The following is a 16814-nucleotide window of genomic DNA, read 5'->3' as shown; positions in this document are numbered from 1 at the left end:
ATATTTATTTAGTTGTTATGAGTTGCACATGTTATTGAGTTGATGAATGGTGATGTGCATATGATATGTTGATTGAGTTGTATAGTTTATATATTTTTTGTTGTTGTGTACTTAAAGTCGAAAAACCCATGAGAAGTTTTTGTTGAGATTAAGTTGTGTTGCTAGTATAGTTGTAATTTCTTTTATACTTATACGTTGATTTCTGTCAAATACTAGTTTACTCTTGCATCTTTCCTTATGGTTAGACTGCAATGATCATATATATGAGAGCAAGGCAAGGATAGGTTGGAGGTAGAATTTTGTGAGGCCATATTGGTGATGGTGGTGTTGACCTCTTGAGCTACCCAGTGTAGTTGATTTAGTTGTGTTTCTTGATTGGCAGTTAAGGTTATTATTTTAGTATTGGATTATTTTACATACTTATTTATTTGTATAGTTATTATATTACTTTAGTTGCTATAAATTTCTTTACACACACACAAGCACACACACACACACACACACACACACACACACACATATATATATATATATATATATATATATATATATATATATATATATATATATCATTGTGCATATATCCGAATATTGTTTATATATTAATCCTAGGTAGTTAGTTGTTTCTTTTTTTTTGTGAGTAATTGAACCTTTAAGTGTAGGAATCATAGCAGGATGTTACACTTTGTGACAATAAACAAAACCACAATTGCATCTTGAAACAAAATGATCAAGAGCAAGACATTAATCCACAATGCTTCTATATCCTTATATTCTTTTAGTCAAAAAAATATATTCCATTCAACAAGTCAACTTATTCTATCCAAAACTCCATGATATCATAAATTTGAAATTGAAAAATATTCATATAGCTTTCAAGTTATTGTTATTTTTTCAATTGTAAGTAAATATTTTCTAGCTTGCACATATCACAAATTCACATCTTGACATGACAATATTTGCTATTTACAAGAATATCAACACTTTGAAACACTTTGCAGATATTAACAATGCTTTAGTTTGTCATCAATGTGAGCAAAGAAAACACGTTGAATGTTTAAATGATCAAGGATAATTTTTTTGATGGTAGGAGGAGATGATTATACAATGGAGTCTATAACATGTTATATTTGGATGATGTGATCTAAAATAAAAAATGAATGTCAATTTCTCAATTTAAGCATGCACTCTCGTCAAGTCTCAATTTCATGATTATGTTTTTCTTGGGTTCAAGGATGTCAACATGTGGCACAAATAACTTTGAAAACAAATGGTTACATAACTTGTATTTATTGCACAATATTGGTAATTATATGACTGTCTTGCTAATACACTAATGCTCATCTCTATAAATTTTGTATATATTATTTTTATTACATAATTTGTAGAGACCTTTAACTTATTTTGTTTGTTTTACTATATATAGTTAAAATTAGCAAAATACACTTAACAAAATTGTGACTTTTGATACAATTTGTAAAGACAAGTCATGTTCATACTAATCGAATACTTTTTTCCTCTCTATGATATATGACTCCAAAAGATATTCAAGTTAGGAGGACACAAAAATACATTTGCTATTAACCTATTGTATTTATCGTACTCATGGTTATTCATATGCTAAATCTCTTTTATATTATATTAAATGTTGAAAGCTTTGCACTTAAATATGTAATTTAGGTTGTATATTCTAATTTCGTAGAATGAAATTGCAAGAGATTTATCATGCTCAGGTTAAATTATCAAAAATTAATAAGTTTCAGTAAATATCTATATCTATTGTAGTGAATTATAAATTCTAGTAAAATTTTTACACCGTTTGATCACCTACAATGTAATTGAGTTTGTAGTCTTTCATTTTTTAAGGAAGAAGAAAATTTGTATTGTAACTTATTAATAGCCGCAATTATAAATATTTGTATTTTAAACTATTTATATAAGGATTATTATTTATGATTTTGCTTAAGACTTACAAAATGTTAAAACTGATATAAAACACACTAAAACTTTTAAAAGTTTTAACATTGTTTCTTCTTCAAAGTAGCAATCAAAATATCTCTTCTTTTTCGTTTTAGGTGATTAGTCAACAAGGATAAGACTAAGTCTCACAATCAGACATTTGAGACATTATTGATCTTTTTAAATTAAAATTAAATACTATTTTTTTTATTTTTATTTATTAACTACCATCTTTATACTATTCTATGTTGGTGAATGTAACACCCCAATTTTTTTTTTAAAATGAATTAATAAAGGTTTTAAATAATTAATTGGGATATTTTATAAATACGAGTATTAGCCATAAAAAGGAATACTTCAAATCTAATTAATTAGGAGTTATTATTTAATTATAAAGGAAGGAAGAGTAATTTTGGTTAAATTGTTTTAATAAATGGGTTAGATAGGGTTAGGGTTTCTCTTTATAAAGAGAAGTTACTTTAGGGTTGTGGTACACTCTTTTTATTTTTCTTTTGCATTCTTTTGCATTGGAGAAAAGTTTAGAGAATTAGAGGTTTCTAGATCCTATCCTAGAGATTCTCACCTAACAATTGGTGATTTCTGAGGTAAAGGAAAGTAAGTAATCTTGCTTTGGGATATGGATTATTTACAGGGTGGCAAAATTGGCTCTCAATCTCATTTTGTTTGTGTATATTATATGAGGGGGAAACCCCAAATTTAAAATGTTGATCGCATTATTGCCTTCCATTCTAATGCTTACAAACAAGCTTTAATCTACTTATAATTTATAAATTATCATCCAACTCACAAATATACTCAAACCTTAATTCCTTACAAGTTAGAGACTAAGTTCTTTGACTAAGTTATCAATTACTTGCATAACCAAGAAAAACAACTTTAAAAGCAAGAGATTATGAATGATTAATAACATTTAATCCACTTCTAAAGCTAAACACCATTAGCTGCTCTACTTAAGTTTAAAGATTCACAAGCATTTCTCAATCACTTTAAATCACAAAGTAAAGTTAAGGGAGATCAAACTATAAGAAGCATTACGCAAAGAAGAGAACAATAATATTGAATAATAACTAGGATTAATAACTTAGAATGTGAACATGAAAATAGGTATGATTACATCAAACCTCAACAAGAGAGAACTTAGCTATGCATATACATGAAGCATTAGAAAATGAAGAAACTTGGTCTTGAAGTCATAAACATTCTTCCAAGTGCCACACACACTCTAAGAAATGTTCCTTAATGATTTGTCTTTGAATTTCTTGATTTTTAGGTCATTGTTGAGATTTCCGTTGAAGTACTTTTGTTATAATTGTAAATCAGTATGATTCAATCAACGGTCTCAAACACGGCAAGTATACCGGCCGTTCAAGTAGTAAAAATATCGTATCCACAGGGATTAGAAGGTAATATAAGCATTTATTGACTATTCGTGACTAAAGAATAATTCCAACTTCATAGTTTGTGCAGTGAATTCAAAGTTGTGACTATTGGAATGAAAACTGTAAATAAATATTGTTTTGTGAGTGGAAAAGGTAAGGAATGGTATTGTGGTATTGTGAGGTTGTGGGGGTCAGATTTCACCAAACGTAACACTAATGTATCCTTAATCTCTTGTTTAATTCATTGCTTAGTCAACCCAAGAGTTTACTCAAACCTAATCCCTTAGAGAAAGAGCCTAGGTGCGGATATTGAATATCAATCCCTTGAGTACCCAATATCTACACCCGCATTACGGGCTAGGGTTTAAGACTACTAATGGGTCAAGCTCTATCCCTAGATACAATCACCACTAGGCATATGTTTCAGAACTAGTTTCAAAGGTTATTTTCCAATACCCATGGAACCTTAAATCATGCAAAGGGTGATCAATCCAAAGCAAGCATTAAGAATAGAAACAAACACAACAAAGAATAAAACAACATGTATATATATCATTAAAACCGTAAAGATTACAATAGAGTACGTTGGTTACATCTAACCCCACAAAAATTGGGTGAAACCACTCACAACAATGAGGGCAAATACAAAATAGAGATGGAAGAGGAAGTGAAGAACCGAAGGAAAGATCCGCACACGGACGATCCCAAGCCCTGGGAATCCCTTTCGCAGCTCCTAGAGGCGCCCCATGTGAAAATGGGGGAGAAGTCCCCGAAAATGCCTTCAAATACGAGCTTGGGGAGACAGATTAGGGTTCATGCGCCCGGCGCATAAGTCTTCGCGCCCGGCGCATGGCCTTCCAATTGCCCTCTGTCTTCAGGACACGCCCGGCGCAATAGCTTCCAGAGGTGAGATGCTCTGTTTTGCTCGCCCGGCGCGGATCACCTTGCGCCCGGCGCATAACCTCTTCTCTACTCCTTAGCTCCTTTAGTTTCCAATCCTATGGATCTTCAATCCTCAAGTCCCTAGCTCAATACCTGCACAAAAAATGAGGTGTATTAAGGTATTGTTAGCTAAATTTGGGTTAGTTATATCTGCACACAAAATGAACCAAAAAGAGAACAATTATATTGCAATGGTTCAAAGGATGAGTGGAATTTGTTCAATAAGTCTCATCCAAAAAGAGGTAAAATTGAGACTTAACAACTCCCCCAAACTTAGAACCTTGCTTGTCCTCAAGCAAAAGGTAATTAATCTAGCAGATAACAAGCAATGCATGTGAGTCAAATTCTACATCCTAGTTCGCTTGTATTTTCTTTTCACAAGCATGAACCTAAGATGAATCTCCAGTCACAATTATTACAATAGAACATGACAAGGTGCAAACAAAGGTTTCAAAAGAGATCAAAGAGCTGAGAAGAGTAATGACTATCTGTGTATACATCCTCACTAGGAAAGTGTTTCTCTCTATGCACACTAGTGTATCAGGGTGAGTGTTTCTCTCTAGTCTACTACTCACGCCACATAATTCAACTTTGCTCTTCGTTTCCAAATGAAACCAGTGGTAAAACAAATGCAGGCACTTATCACAAGGTCTTTATTAGGACAATTCTGGGTCAAGCAGTAGCAGTTTTATGGTTTTTCAAGGATTGAAGGTGCTATGGCTTAAGAGAGCAATTAAGATTTCTACAATGATATCCCTCTCCATACCCCAATACTACATTTTGGCACATGCCCATTACCGGATCCAAGCCATTAGCCTTTTTTGTTTTTGTTTTGCTTTTTGTTTTTCTTCTTTTTTTTTTTTATTTTTTATTTTTTATTTTTTTATTTTTTTATTTTTATTTAGTAATGACTGACCACATACTTTCTTCTTCCCAAATTTCCTCATTCTTCAACTCCCCCAACTTATTTGATGTCATCATTTTTGCTCTCTTAACCAAGACAAAGGTTATGGTTAATTTTTCATGATTTGGGACAAGTGGAAGGTGTGGTGTTTAGGCTTAGGAAGGTATGGGTCAAGTGGAAAGTGGATATGGCTTTTTGGCTTAGATGGTTAACAAAATATGGAAATGTGAATGCCTTGATCATATAAGTGCACAATGTAACACCCCAGTTTTCAAAAAGGTTATTGTTATTATTATTATTATATGGTATTTGATCATAATTATTTTAATAATTATATAGAAATATTATTTTGTACGTTTTAAATAATTATTATTTTGGACAATTATTTTGTACGTATTAAATAAGTATTTTTATTAGTATTTTTAAATAAATATTTATATGTTTTAAGAGAATGTTGATTTTATATGATATTTTGTTATTGAAATTTATTATTATATTTTGGGTCAGAAATATATTATTATTATAGAGGAAAAATATTTTATAATATACATGTATTTATTTTATTTAATTATTTTGAGGAGAAAGAGAAGTGGGTTAGAAGAGAAGGAAAATGGGTTGGGTTGACCCAGCCCAATAGATTAATTTTAAGAAAGGAATCAGGTAGTGTTAACCCTATCTGCCTCATTTGCATTCTGAGGGGTTAGGAAAAAAAAAAGAGGAGAAACAAAGAGCTCTAAGGAAGAGTACTCAGGAACGATCTTAGATCACACCAAGACCATCCCTCTTCTTCTCATCCAGGTAAGGGGGGAGTGAGAAACGTCGCTCTGGGTGTGGGATTGTATGCTGGGTAGTGGGATTGGCCCCCAATCCTGTGTTTGTTGTATTTTTGTATGCTCATGTACGAGGGATTTCTCCCAATTGTATCTATTTTGCTTATTATTTTTCTTATATGCAATTAATTGTATGATTTGAGATTTCTATGGGTTCTTATGGGAAACCCTATGAGAAACAGGCAAAATATGAATATTTTCTGTTTTGCTATGTGATTGCTCTATTGTATTCCTTGTTGAATGTAATGTGTAAGTATGTGATTAATTTTGAGAATAAATATGTTTTGATATGATTTAGAGTGTCTGTGGGTTTCTACGGGAAACCCTATAGAAAATAGGCAAAAATTAATGTTTTCTGTTTCGCTTTTTGAATGTTCTGTTACGTTCCTTGTGTGATGTATAATGTAAATATGTATTTAATTTTATAAATAAACGAGTTTTGATATAAATTAAAGTGCTCTGTGGAGGCTTTGTGAATATGATGAGATAATATGAAATGTGATAATGAAATGTGATGACGAAATGTGATGATGTGAAATGACCATGGGAAATGATAATGTGATATGAGAATGCATAAAGTCGTGATTGACATGCATCATTTGCATAAGTGTTTTAAGGGTACGATATGGAATACACCGCCAGAGAAGGCCCCCTAGTGTAAAAGCTTTGGGGATTAGTCCTTGGGGATAGCTCGGTTTGGAAGTCCCAGTCTCGCCCATTGTGTGCATGGGATGTATCTTGCACGGCTTAGCTATCCCGACGAGACTCTGGTAGTATATCCTTCTAGTGAGAGTGCGCAGAGGGTGTGACCCGGCATGTACTCCTAGACTACTCTTCGTGTATTGCTAGCGGCAATATGCCATGTGATGTTTTACTGGCGCCACATGCATGATAATATGTAGTTCGTGTCCATGCATATGCATTCTTAATGTTATATGATAAAGTGATGGTTTATGTCTTGGATGAGTGTGATGTTATTATTAATTTATTTATGTTATACTTGTTTTTGTTTGTGTTTGGCTATTTGGCATATATTTCTACACTGTGAGTCAGAGTGAGATGTTTCTCACTCCCTTTTCTCTTGTGTTGTTTTCTGTAACTGTCATACAGGTTATTATCAGCATGAGGTTGAGGATGTTGGTGATGAAGCTTAGGCTTCTATGTTGGGATTTGCTATGATAGGACATGTGACATCGGGGCTTAAATAGGATTAGATTGGAATGTTATTTTTATTAAATCATTTTGAAAAAAACTCAGTTTCATTTCCTTGTAATTTCTCTACATGTTATTTGGATTAAGTTTATAAATGTGAACTCTTTACCCTTATGTTGTTGGAGATTTGATCGTCTTATGTTGAAGAATTGTATTTTATTTTATTTATTTTATACAATTACTATATATGTATGTTGGGGTAGAGGGTGTCACATTAAGTGGTATCAGAGCAAGTCGATCCAATCGACCGTGTGTGTTATGTGCTTATCACGACTCTGTTGTGTGCTCTGACTGTGTCTTGTTTGTTGTGTACTATGATGATGTTTTGCTTTGATGATGATGATGTTCTTCTTGTGTTGATATTGTTGAGTTTGATATTGTTAAGTTATTTTGTAATTAGAAGAATGATAGTCATGATAGTGTTAGCTAATACCATTATGACCGCTTTTCTTCATTCTTATAATTTCTTATTTGTTTGATACTTCTTGCTTATGTAAGAAGTAGTGGTTGAGTGATATCCTTGTGTTGCAATCATGTGTGCGAGTAGTGATAGACGAGATATTGTGCTAATATTTTAGGAACTATTGAGGCCTTAGCTTTGGTTAAGACATTAATTTTTTTTTAGTGTATTATGAGTTTACGATTGGTGGAATTTTTGAAAGCTATAGTTGTAGCGATTGAATCCAAGGATGATGTATGTTGAGAATTGGAGTTTTGGTATTCTTAAGGAGAGATTGAAGTGTTGATGATTTCTAGAGTTTGATGGTTGTATGTTGACCTTTTATGGTTTAGGTAGTATGTGAATTTTATTTTCTAAGTCTTTTGTACTGAATATGTGAGTTGTTTGGTTTAGATTTGTAGTGGGAAACTTTGATATGAAGTTGAGGTGTGAGTTTGGAAGGGTTGAGGTATTTTTGTGACCTTAGATATATTGATACACTAATGTTGTTTGGTGTAGAGGATATTTTCGCTGCAGTTTTGTTGTGCCAGTATGAGTACCGTATTGACAGATTTAGATTTTATGGTCTTCACAAAAGTTGTAGCCTTGGACGTTATATTTCCAATGGAACTGGAATCAGGTAAAACGGAGGTCTAGAACTCCAGTTATAGCTACTTTGGTGATCAAAGGTCTAGCTGTAAGCGCTGAATATATCTACTGTGGTTTTTGAAATTTTTAGCTAAGAACATGATCTTTTTAGAATCTTTTTAGCTAAGAACATGATCTTTAATCTTATGTTTTTGAAGAATTGTATTTTATTTTATTTATTTTATACAATTACTATATATGTATGTTGGGATAGAGGGTGTCACACACAACATAAGCAAACCACCAGGGAAACTCAAGCAAAGTCTATCATGCAACCTAAGTGTAGTTCATTCATAGGTATTTAGGCTCACACCTCACCTGGCTATGCATCCACAACTATCAAACTCAGCTCAGTTCTATGATCAACATTGAAACCCGTATGTAACTAGTCATGAACTAAAGATCTAATGTGACTTGAAAATGTCTAAGGTACACACACCATAAACATCAAGCAAACTATAATCCAGAATCGACCACAAGCAAAACAAGTATCAACAAGATTAAAAACCATGCTAAGGTGGACTATTCACAAAAGAACCAACAAAGTAATCACCAAAAAAGAACTAAATATAAAAACAGTTAAAGTATTGAAATTAAAAGACAAAAAATAATTTGCAATAGACAAAGGTAAACTAAGGTAGGCTCCCTATACTTCCCTCTATGGGGTCTGGTCATCACCATCTTTAGGGGCTGCTCCACCATCATCGGCTCCGTCTGCATCAGCAGCTCCACTACTCCCCCAAACTTAGGAGCCTGGTCCCCAGGCCAACCAGTATATGCCTAAAAGTCCTAGTAACCAGAAGTGGTGAAAGAGTATAATCATGAAAGAACATGGTGAGCATAACAATTAAACACAGTGATGACCATGCAATTATAACCAAGATGAAGAACATCCTTAGACCAAAATTAAACACAACAAACAAACACAAAGAAGCATGATTGAAAACAGATAAATATGGGGTATCAGGAGAGTGCGCGTCGGGCGCGACACAGGCGCGCCGGGCTTGTTATCAGTAAAAAAATAATAGAGGTTTCAACTCTGATATCGTGCTGGGCATGACTGATGTCGCACTGAGCGCAATTTCAATTGTGCCCGGCGTGGTGGTTCCAGAGACCATAATTCGAGTCTTGCGCTGGGCGCGAGGTAAATCTCGCCGGGCGTGTAACCCTGATATGGTCAGTTTTGCCTAAATTTGCTTTGAAAGGAGGCCTTATAACCACCCGGAAACAGAGTTACCTCATCTTTCACACTCCAAACAAAATATACCTTATATTTACTCATTCAAACATGATTCAAACACTTAACAATTATCACAAACAACACATAACACAACAACATATAACACAAAACATATATAACATAAAACAACATATAACACAATCCAACACATAATACAAAACAACACATATATCACAGAACAACATGCAACACAAATCTAAAACACAGTTCAGATCTCTGGGTTGCCTCCCAGGAAGCGTTTGTTTACTGTCCCGAGCCTGACGATGACCAACTTGAAGTGCTCTGATTCTCCTCCTCCTCCTGTTGCTCTTGTTCCCCTTTGCCCCATGTGCAACCTCATGATTGCTCAACAACGGCTCAGAAGGATTGGTTAGTCTAATTTGAACAGTACCTTGCATACAAGAGAAAGCTGAAGACTAGAGTACACAGGTTAGCTCCAACAATTCATTGCTAACATAAAAAAAATAACAAAACAATAAAGGATTAAATCACAAATAGCTATAAATACTAAATTGCCTTGCTAATCCCCGGCAACGGCGCCAAAAACTTGTTGAGATTTCCGTTGAAGTACTTTTTTTATAATTGTAAATCAGTTTGATTCAATCAACGGTCTCAAACACGGCAAGTATACCGGCCGTTCAAGTAGTAAAAATATCATATCCACAGGGATTAGAAGGTAATATAAGCATTTATTGACTATTCGTGACTAAAGAATAATTCCAACTTCATAGTTTGTGCAGTGAATTCAAAGTTGTGACTATTGGAATGAAAACTGTAAATAAATATTGTTTTGTGAGTGGAAAAGGTAAGGAATGGTATTGTGGTATTGTGAGGTTGTGGGGGTCAGATTTCACCAAACGTAACACTAATGTATCCTTAATCTCTTGTTGAATTCATTGCTTAGTCAACCCAAGAGTTTACTCAAACCTAATCCCTTAGAGAAAGAGCCTAGGTGCGGATATTGAATATCAATCCCTTGAGTACCCAATATCTACACCCGCATTACGGGCTAGGGTTTAAGACTACTAATGGGTCAAGCTCTATCCCTAGATACAATCACCACTAGGCATATGTTTCAGAACTAGTTTCAAAGGTTATTTTCCAATACCCATGGAACCTTAAATCATGCAAAGGGTGATCAATCCAAAGCAAGCATTAAGAATAGAAATAAACACAACAAAGAATAAAACAACATGTATATATATCATTAAAATCGTAAAGATTATAATAGAGTACGTTGGTTACATCTAACCCCACAAAAATTGGGTGAAACCACTCACAACAATGAGGGCAAATACAAAATAGAGATGGAAGAGGAAGTGAAGAACCGAAGGAAAGATCCGCACACGGACGATCCCAAGCCCTGGGAATCCCTTCCGCAGCTCCTAGAGGCGCCCCATGTGAAAATGGGGGAGAAGTCCCCGAAAATGCCTTCAAATACGAGCTTGGGGAGACAGATTAGGGTTCATGCGCCCGATGCATAAGTCTTCGCGCCCGGCGCATGGCCTTCCAATTGCCCTCTGTCTTCAGGACACGCCCGGTGCAATTCATATTGCGCCCGGCGCAATAGCTTCCAGAGGTGAGATGCTCTGTTTTGCTCGCCTGGCGCGGATCACCTTGCGCCCGGCGCATAACCTCTTCTCTGCTCCTTAGCTCCTTTAGTTTCCAATCCTATGGATCTTCAATCCTCAAGTCCCTAGCTCAATACCTGCACAAAAAATGAGGTGTATTAAGGTATTGTTAGCTAAATTTGGGTTAGTTATATCTGCACACAAAATGAACCAAAAAGAGAACAATTATATTGCAATGGTTCAAAGGATGAGTGGAATTTGTTCAATAAGTCTCATCCAAAAAGAGGTAAAATTGAGACTTAACAGTCATAAACCTTTTTGTCTCTTCTCATTAATGACAATTCATTTTTGGCATTGAGGGTGGAGGAGTGAGACAAGGAATAACAAAAATTGACCTATGAAATTGTGGCACTAAGTGTGGAAATTCACACTTAGTGTGACAAAATGAATCATCTTGCTAAACTCTTTAGAAGGTTGACACTAAGCATAGAATTTCATGCCCAACGTCAAAAACTTACTCAAATTTATTTTCCTCTCTATTTGCTTCACCAAGCTTTCCACTTTCTGCTTTCAATGTTTTCCACCCTTTTCCTTGTCATCTATAAAATAAAATCAAAAGCCTATAAATTTCCTAAAAGCTTGAGTTATAAACTAAAGTTAAATTTTTACAAATTGAAATAAATTTAGATCAAATAAAAGGTTTAAATCAAAGGATAGTAAGAAAAATGCTTCAAATTATACCATAAAATTATAAGCAAATATGACACTTATTAGATACCTTTACCCAAGAAATTTGCATTATCCAATAAATTTATTTTTTTGAATTCTTTTCTATAATTATTAATATATATACTATGTCGGTATATGGTGTAGAGGATGTTGTACTAAACATTTTGGTAGTTAATGGTAGTTGATCATTTGTAAAATTAGCTGATATAATTAGCAAATCCATTGAAAAACTAGTAGAACCAATTGTTATCCATGTTTTAAAAAATCATAAGGTTGTTAAGAACATGAAAGATAAGGGTAATTTAGTACATATCAATATAAATAAGACTTGTGTATAATTTTTCAAAGAGATTGATGAATTAATTGAGTAATTCTTATTATTTTTGCATTTATCTTTATTGCCTTTTATATTTAAGCAAGTTTAGTTTTTATATAACCTTTTATCTATTTTATGGTGATAATATGATAAAACATGACAAAATAATTATTCTATCTTATTATAATTCGTTATTTGTTGCACTAAATAGAATATGATAGTCTTATCTTATTTCTGATCCTATCTTGTTGGTATAAAATAATTTTTATTCTAAAGAGGGATGTGAGTTAGGATTATGATAAACACTTTTACCTAGTCTACATGTACATTATGTCAAAATAATAAAATATATGATAAATATAAGTTATATATATTATTAAATATTAACTTAAACATATATAGAAATATATATTATATAATATTAAAGTATATGGTAATATATATATATACACATATATAATATTATTGGCTTAAATCTATTTTTGATTCCTTTTGCAAATGTGTAATTTTAACCCTTAATTTTTTTTATTACAGATTCGGTCCTTCTAATGTTCAAATTGAGCAATTTTGGTCAACCATGAACATATCATCCAAACTTAAACAAAAGAAATGTTTGACGTAAAACATAAACAACACAACTTGACAATTACTTGACCAAATTGACTTCCATATAAGGAACAATACTTTTTTTTTTAACTACATCATGTTATTTTTTATTATTTTATTCCAATTAAAATTTATAATCTATTTAAATATATTTTTAATACTATTATTTTTACATAAATAATTAATTAACAAGTAGTATCACTCACATTCCACGTCAATATTTTTTATTTGATTTTGGATGACATGTAAATGATAGACCAAAATTGCACATTTAATAAAATATAGGACTAAAATTCTATTTAAGCTAATATTATATTATATAATAATATATAATATTATTTATATATTATAATGTATATATTAATTTACATAATACATATTTTAAAATTTTCATTTAGCATTTTATCATATAAATAATTATAATAATATTTTGACATATAAATTTAAATTATATTATTAATTAAAAAATATTATTCAAATAATAATTATAATTTTAAAATATTGTATTTTTTTTGTAATTTTAAGAAAAATAATTATAAAATTTTGGTATTATATAGTTAAAATTATATACTTTTGAATTCAAAATTTTAAAACAATTAAATTAAAACTTATTTTTATAAAAAAAAAAAGTTATAATTAATTTTAATGAAATATAATTTTTTTTATATTTTGAATATAATTTATATAATATCTTATTGATATATATTAAGTGCAAAACATATAATATAATAATATTATCTAGTTTGTTATCATGATATGTACCAAACATTGGATAGGATATTAATACTATTTTTCTCTTACCATATATTACTCTTATTCAATCCTATTATCATATTATGTATCTTATCATATTCTGACCACTTAACACATTTTAAGGGCCTGTTTGGTGGCCAAGATTTGATAAAATAATTATCTTATTTCATTTCAATCCATTGTCGTGCCAACATGATATGATAGTCTTATATCTCTTAGCATATTAGTGTAGTGTATTTTTATCCTAAGAGAACTAACAAGATAAGTTTTCCTTCTTCCTTTTTATATACAACATATCACATATAATATAATATTTTATAATGATATATTATTTTTATTATATATTATATTATAAATATAACACATACAATATTAAATATTAATTTATAATATATATATATATATATATATATATATATATATATCATATTGTAAAAAAAAAGTCTATGATTAATTTAGTGGTTGTGTTGGATCATGGAGCGCCTCAGTTTCTGCAACAAATGGGTAAGTTGGATGATGATGTGCATCACTTCTGTTCATTTTCAAGTTCTCCTTAATGGCAATCGCGTTGGCTTTATTGTTCCTGGCAGAGGCCTCCGACAAGGAGACCCCCTCTCCCCTTACCTCTTCATTCTTGGCATGGAAGGACTATACAGCCTTATCCATAAAGCCGAACTCCTTGGCAACCTACAAGGTATCCAAATCAGCCGTGGTGCTCCCAAACTGCACCATCTCATGTTCGCTGATGATGTATTCCTCTTCTTCCAAGCTACTGAGAAAGAGACCAAAGAGGTTGCTTCCATTTTGGAAACCTTCGAGATAGCCTCGGGACAAGCCATAAACTTTGACAAATCCAAAGTGTTTCTAAACAGACATGCACCTCTTGCTATCCACAACATGTTATCAAATATTCTACACATCCAGAGTTGTGAGATCACTAGTAAGTACCTAGGACTCCCATCTATGATTGGTCGAAATAAAAATGATGTTTTCAGGTACATAAGGAGCGAATCTGGAAAAAATTACAGTCTTGGAGCCACAAATCACTATCTAAGGCAGGTAAAGAGACCCTCATCAAACTGTTTTGCAGGCTCTCCCTTCCTATGCTATGAGTGTCTTCATGATTCCCCCCCGAACCATTGACGAGATCGAGAAATTACTAAATGCCTTCTAGTGGGGTGCAAACTCAAATACACACAAAGGAATCAAATGGATGCGTTGGGAAAAGCTTACCATTCCCAAACCCGAGGGTGGACTTGGCTTCAAAAACCTATCTGTCTTTAACCTTGCTATGCTTGGTAAGCAAGCTTGGAGGCTTCTCACCAACCCCAAACTCTTTGATCAACAAAATATACCGTGCCAAATACTACCCCGATGGTAATTTCCTCAATGCTCATCTAGGTCATAACCCCAGCTACACATGGAAAAGTCTTTGGAGCACCCAACATCTCCTCAAGAATGGCACTCGATGGAGGCTTGGGAGTGGTAATACCATTCCTGTTTGGGGAGAGCCTTAGATCAAATACAATAACAACTACCATTGTATTCATCCTCATGACCCCTCAAACAGCCATGCTCTTAAAGTTTCCGATTTGATGAGCAATGATAAGCTTGATTGGAATGCCGACTTGATTAACTCCATTTTTTACACAGACACCAGTAACCATATACTCAACATCCTCATCCTCAACCCACACTGTGAAGATAAACGCATCTGGAACTGGAACCCCTCTAGTTCTTACACTGTTCGATCTGCATATAAAGGTTATCTCCAGCATAGCCTTTGCTTGGGTCATCTCTGTACCCCTGGTCCTTGGGAAACCATATGGAATCTTTGCATTTCCCACAAGATCAAGCACTTCATTTGGAGATTGATGCGGGACATCCTCCCTACTCGACCAAACCTTCAAAAGAAAGGCATTAGTTGTCCCAGTACGTGTTTCAGATGCGATATTGATATTGAAAACACCTGGCACACTTTCTTTAGCTGCCCATCAGCCAAGTTGTGCTGGCAGGGAAGTAAATTCCACTATCGCATCATGAAATTGATTAACTCTTCTGATGGTGTCTTTAACCTTATTTCTCACATTTTACAGTGCTGGGCTCCTCAAGACGTCACAGAATTTTCCATGATCCTTTGGAGCATGTGGCATAGTCGGAATGCTTTGCATTGGAACAACACTCCTTGGAACCAGAACGAGATCATCCTTCGTGCCTCCTCCATGCTTCATGATTGGGCCACTGCTAATAGAGCTATTCCGGCGCAACACTCCAAACCTCCTCCTAGACAGCGCTGGTCTCCTCCTTCCCATGGTAAATCCTTTGCTTTTCTCCATGCTATCAACTGGACCCATAATCAGAACTTGGAGAATATTATATTCGAAAAAGATTGTAAACGCATCCCCCCCTATTTCTCCAATCACCACTCCGCTGACACATCTGAATTTGGTTGCCTCCTTGACCAATGTAAGCCTTTTATGGCAAACCCCCCAAACTCTCATGTGAGTTTCTCCCCTAGATCTGCTAATATTGTTGCTCATAAGCTTGCTAAAGCAGCAATAGATAGTGCAAATCATAGTGATTTCTTCCATATCCTAAATTGTATCTTTTATGACATTCTTAATGATATGAACTAAGCTTTTGTTTTTCAAAAAAAAAGAAAAAAATTTAGTGGTTGTGTTTTTCATAATATAATCATAAAATCAAATGTAACTATTAAGATTAGCTCAATAATTGAGAGGAAGGATTTGATATAGAAGAAAAAATACCTAAGTTCAAATAAAAATAACAATAAAATAAACACACGGTCAATGAAAATAATAAATAAATAAAAACTTTTCTATTTGAGTTCATTAAAATTTGTGATAACTGATATTGAAAGTCCAAACGCACCATAGGATTGTCCAGAGTTGAGAAAAATAATTGTAAGGAATCTAAGCCATGAAAATACTTTTATCTCATAACAAAGAAAAATTATAAATATGAAACTTTTGATAACAACCATTGGATTTAAAATGCATGAGGTGCAATTATTTTCAACTCTAGAGAATTTCAATCCAACAACGATAATTAGTAATATAATTGTAACGATCTCGCATGTTCCTTACACTATGCAACATGTAGATAAAGAACATATAATATAATATAATTTATCATCATTTGCTAGATAATGTACTAAATATCATATATAATTATACACTACTATATAGGTATATAAAACATAATTATATTCATCTAGTAAAAGTAAATATATACATAGTATATT

At 33.1% G+C, this 16814-nt stretch overlaps 1 protein-coding gene across 1 annotated transcript; it reads left to right on the top strand.

Annotated features, from left to right (window-relative positions):
* The first annotated feature begins 14023 nt into the window (after positions 1-14023).
* Positions 14024-16185, top strand: LOC145951957 (uncharacterized). The gene is made up of 2 exons (XM_083064166.1): positions 14024-14544; positions 15120-16185. The coding sequence occupies exons 1-2, from the start codon at positions 14024-14026 to the stop codon at positions 16183-16185; spliced, it is 1587 nt and encodes a 528-aa protein (XP_082920292.1).
* The last annotated feature ends 629 nt before the right edge of the window (positions 16186-16814 follow it).

The sequence above is a fragment of the Cajanus cajan genome, chromosome 9 (genome assembly GCF_000230855.2).
Source record: "Cajanus cajan strain Asha chromosome 9, NIPB_CcT2T_4, whole genome shotgun sequence".
Taxonomy (NCBI): domain Eukaryota; kingdom Viridiplantae; phylum Streptophyta; class Magnoliopsida; order Fabales; family Fabaceae; genus Cajanus; species Cajanus cajan.
Note: the sequence above shows the minus strand (reverse complement) of the source record. Positions and strands in the feature narration are given on the sequence as shown.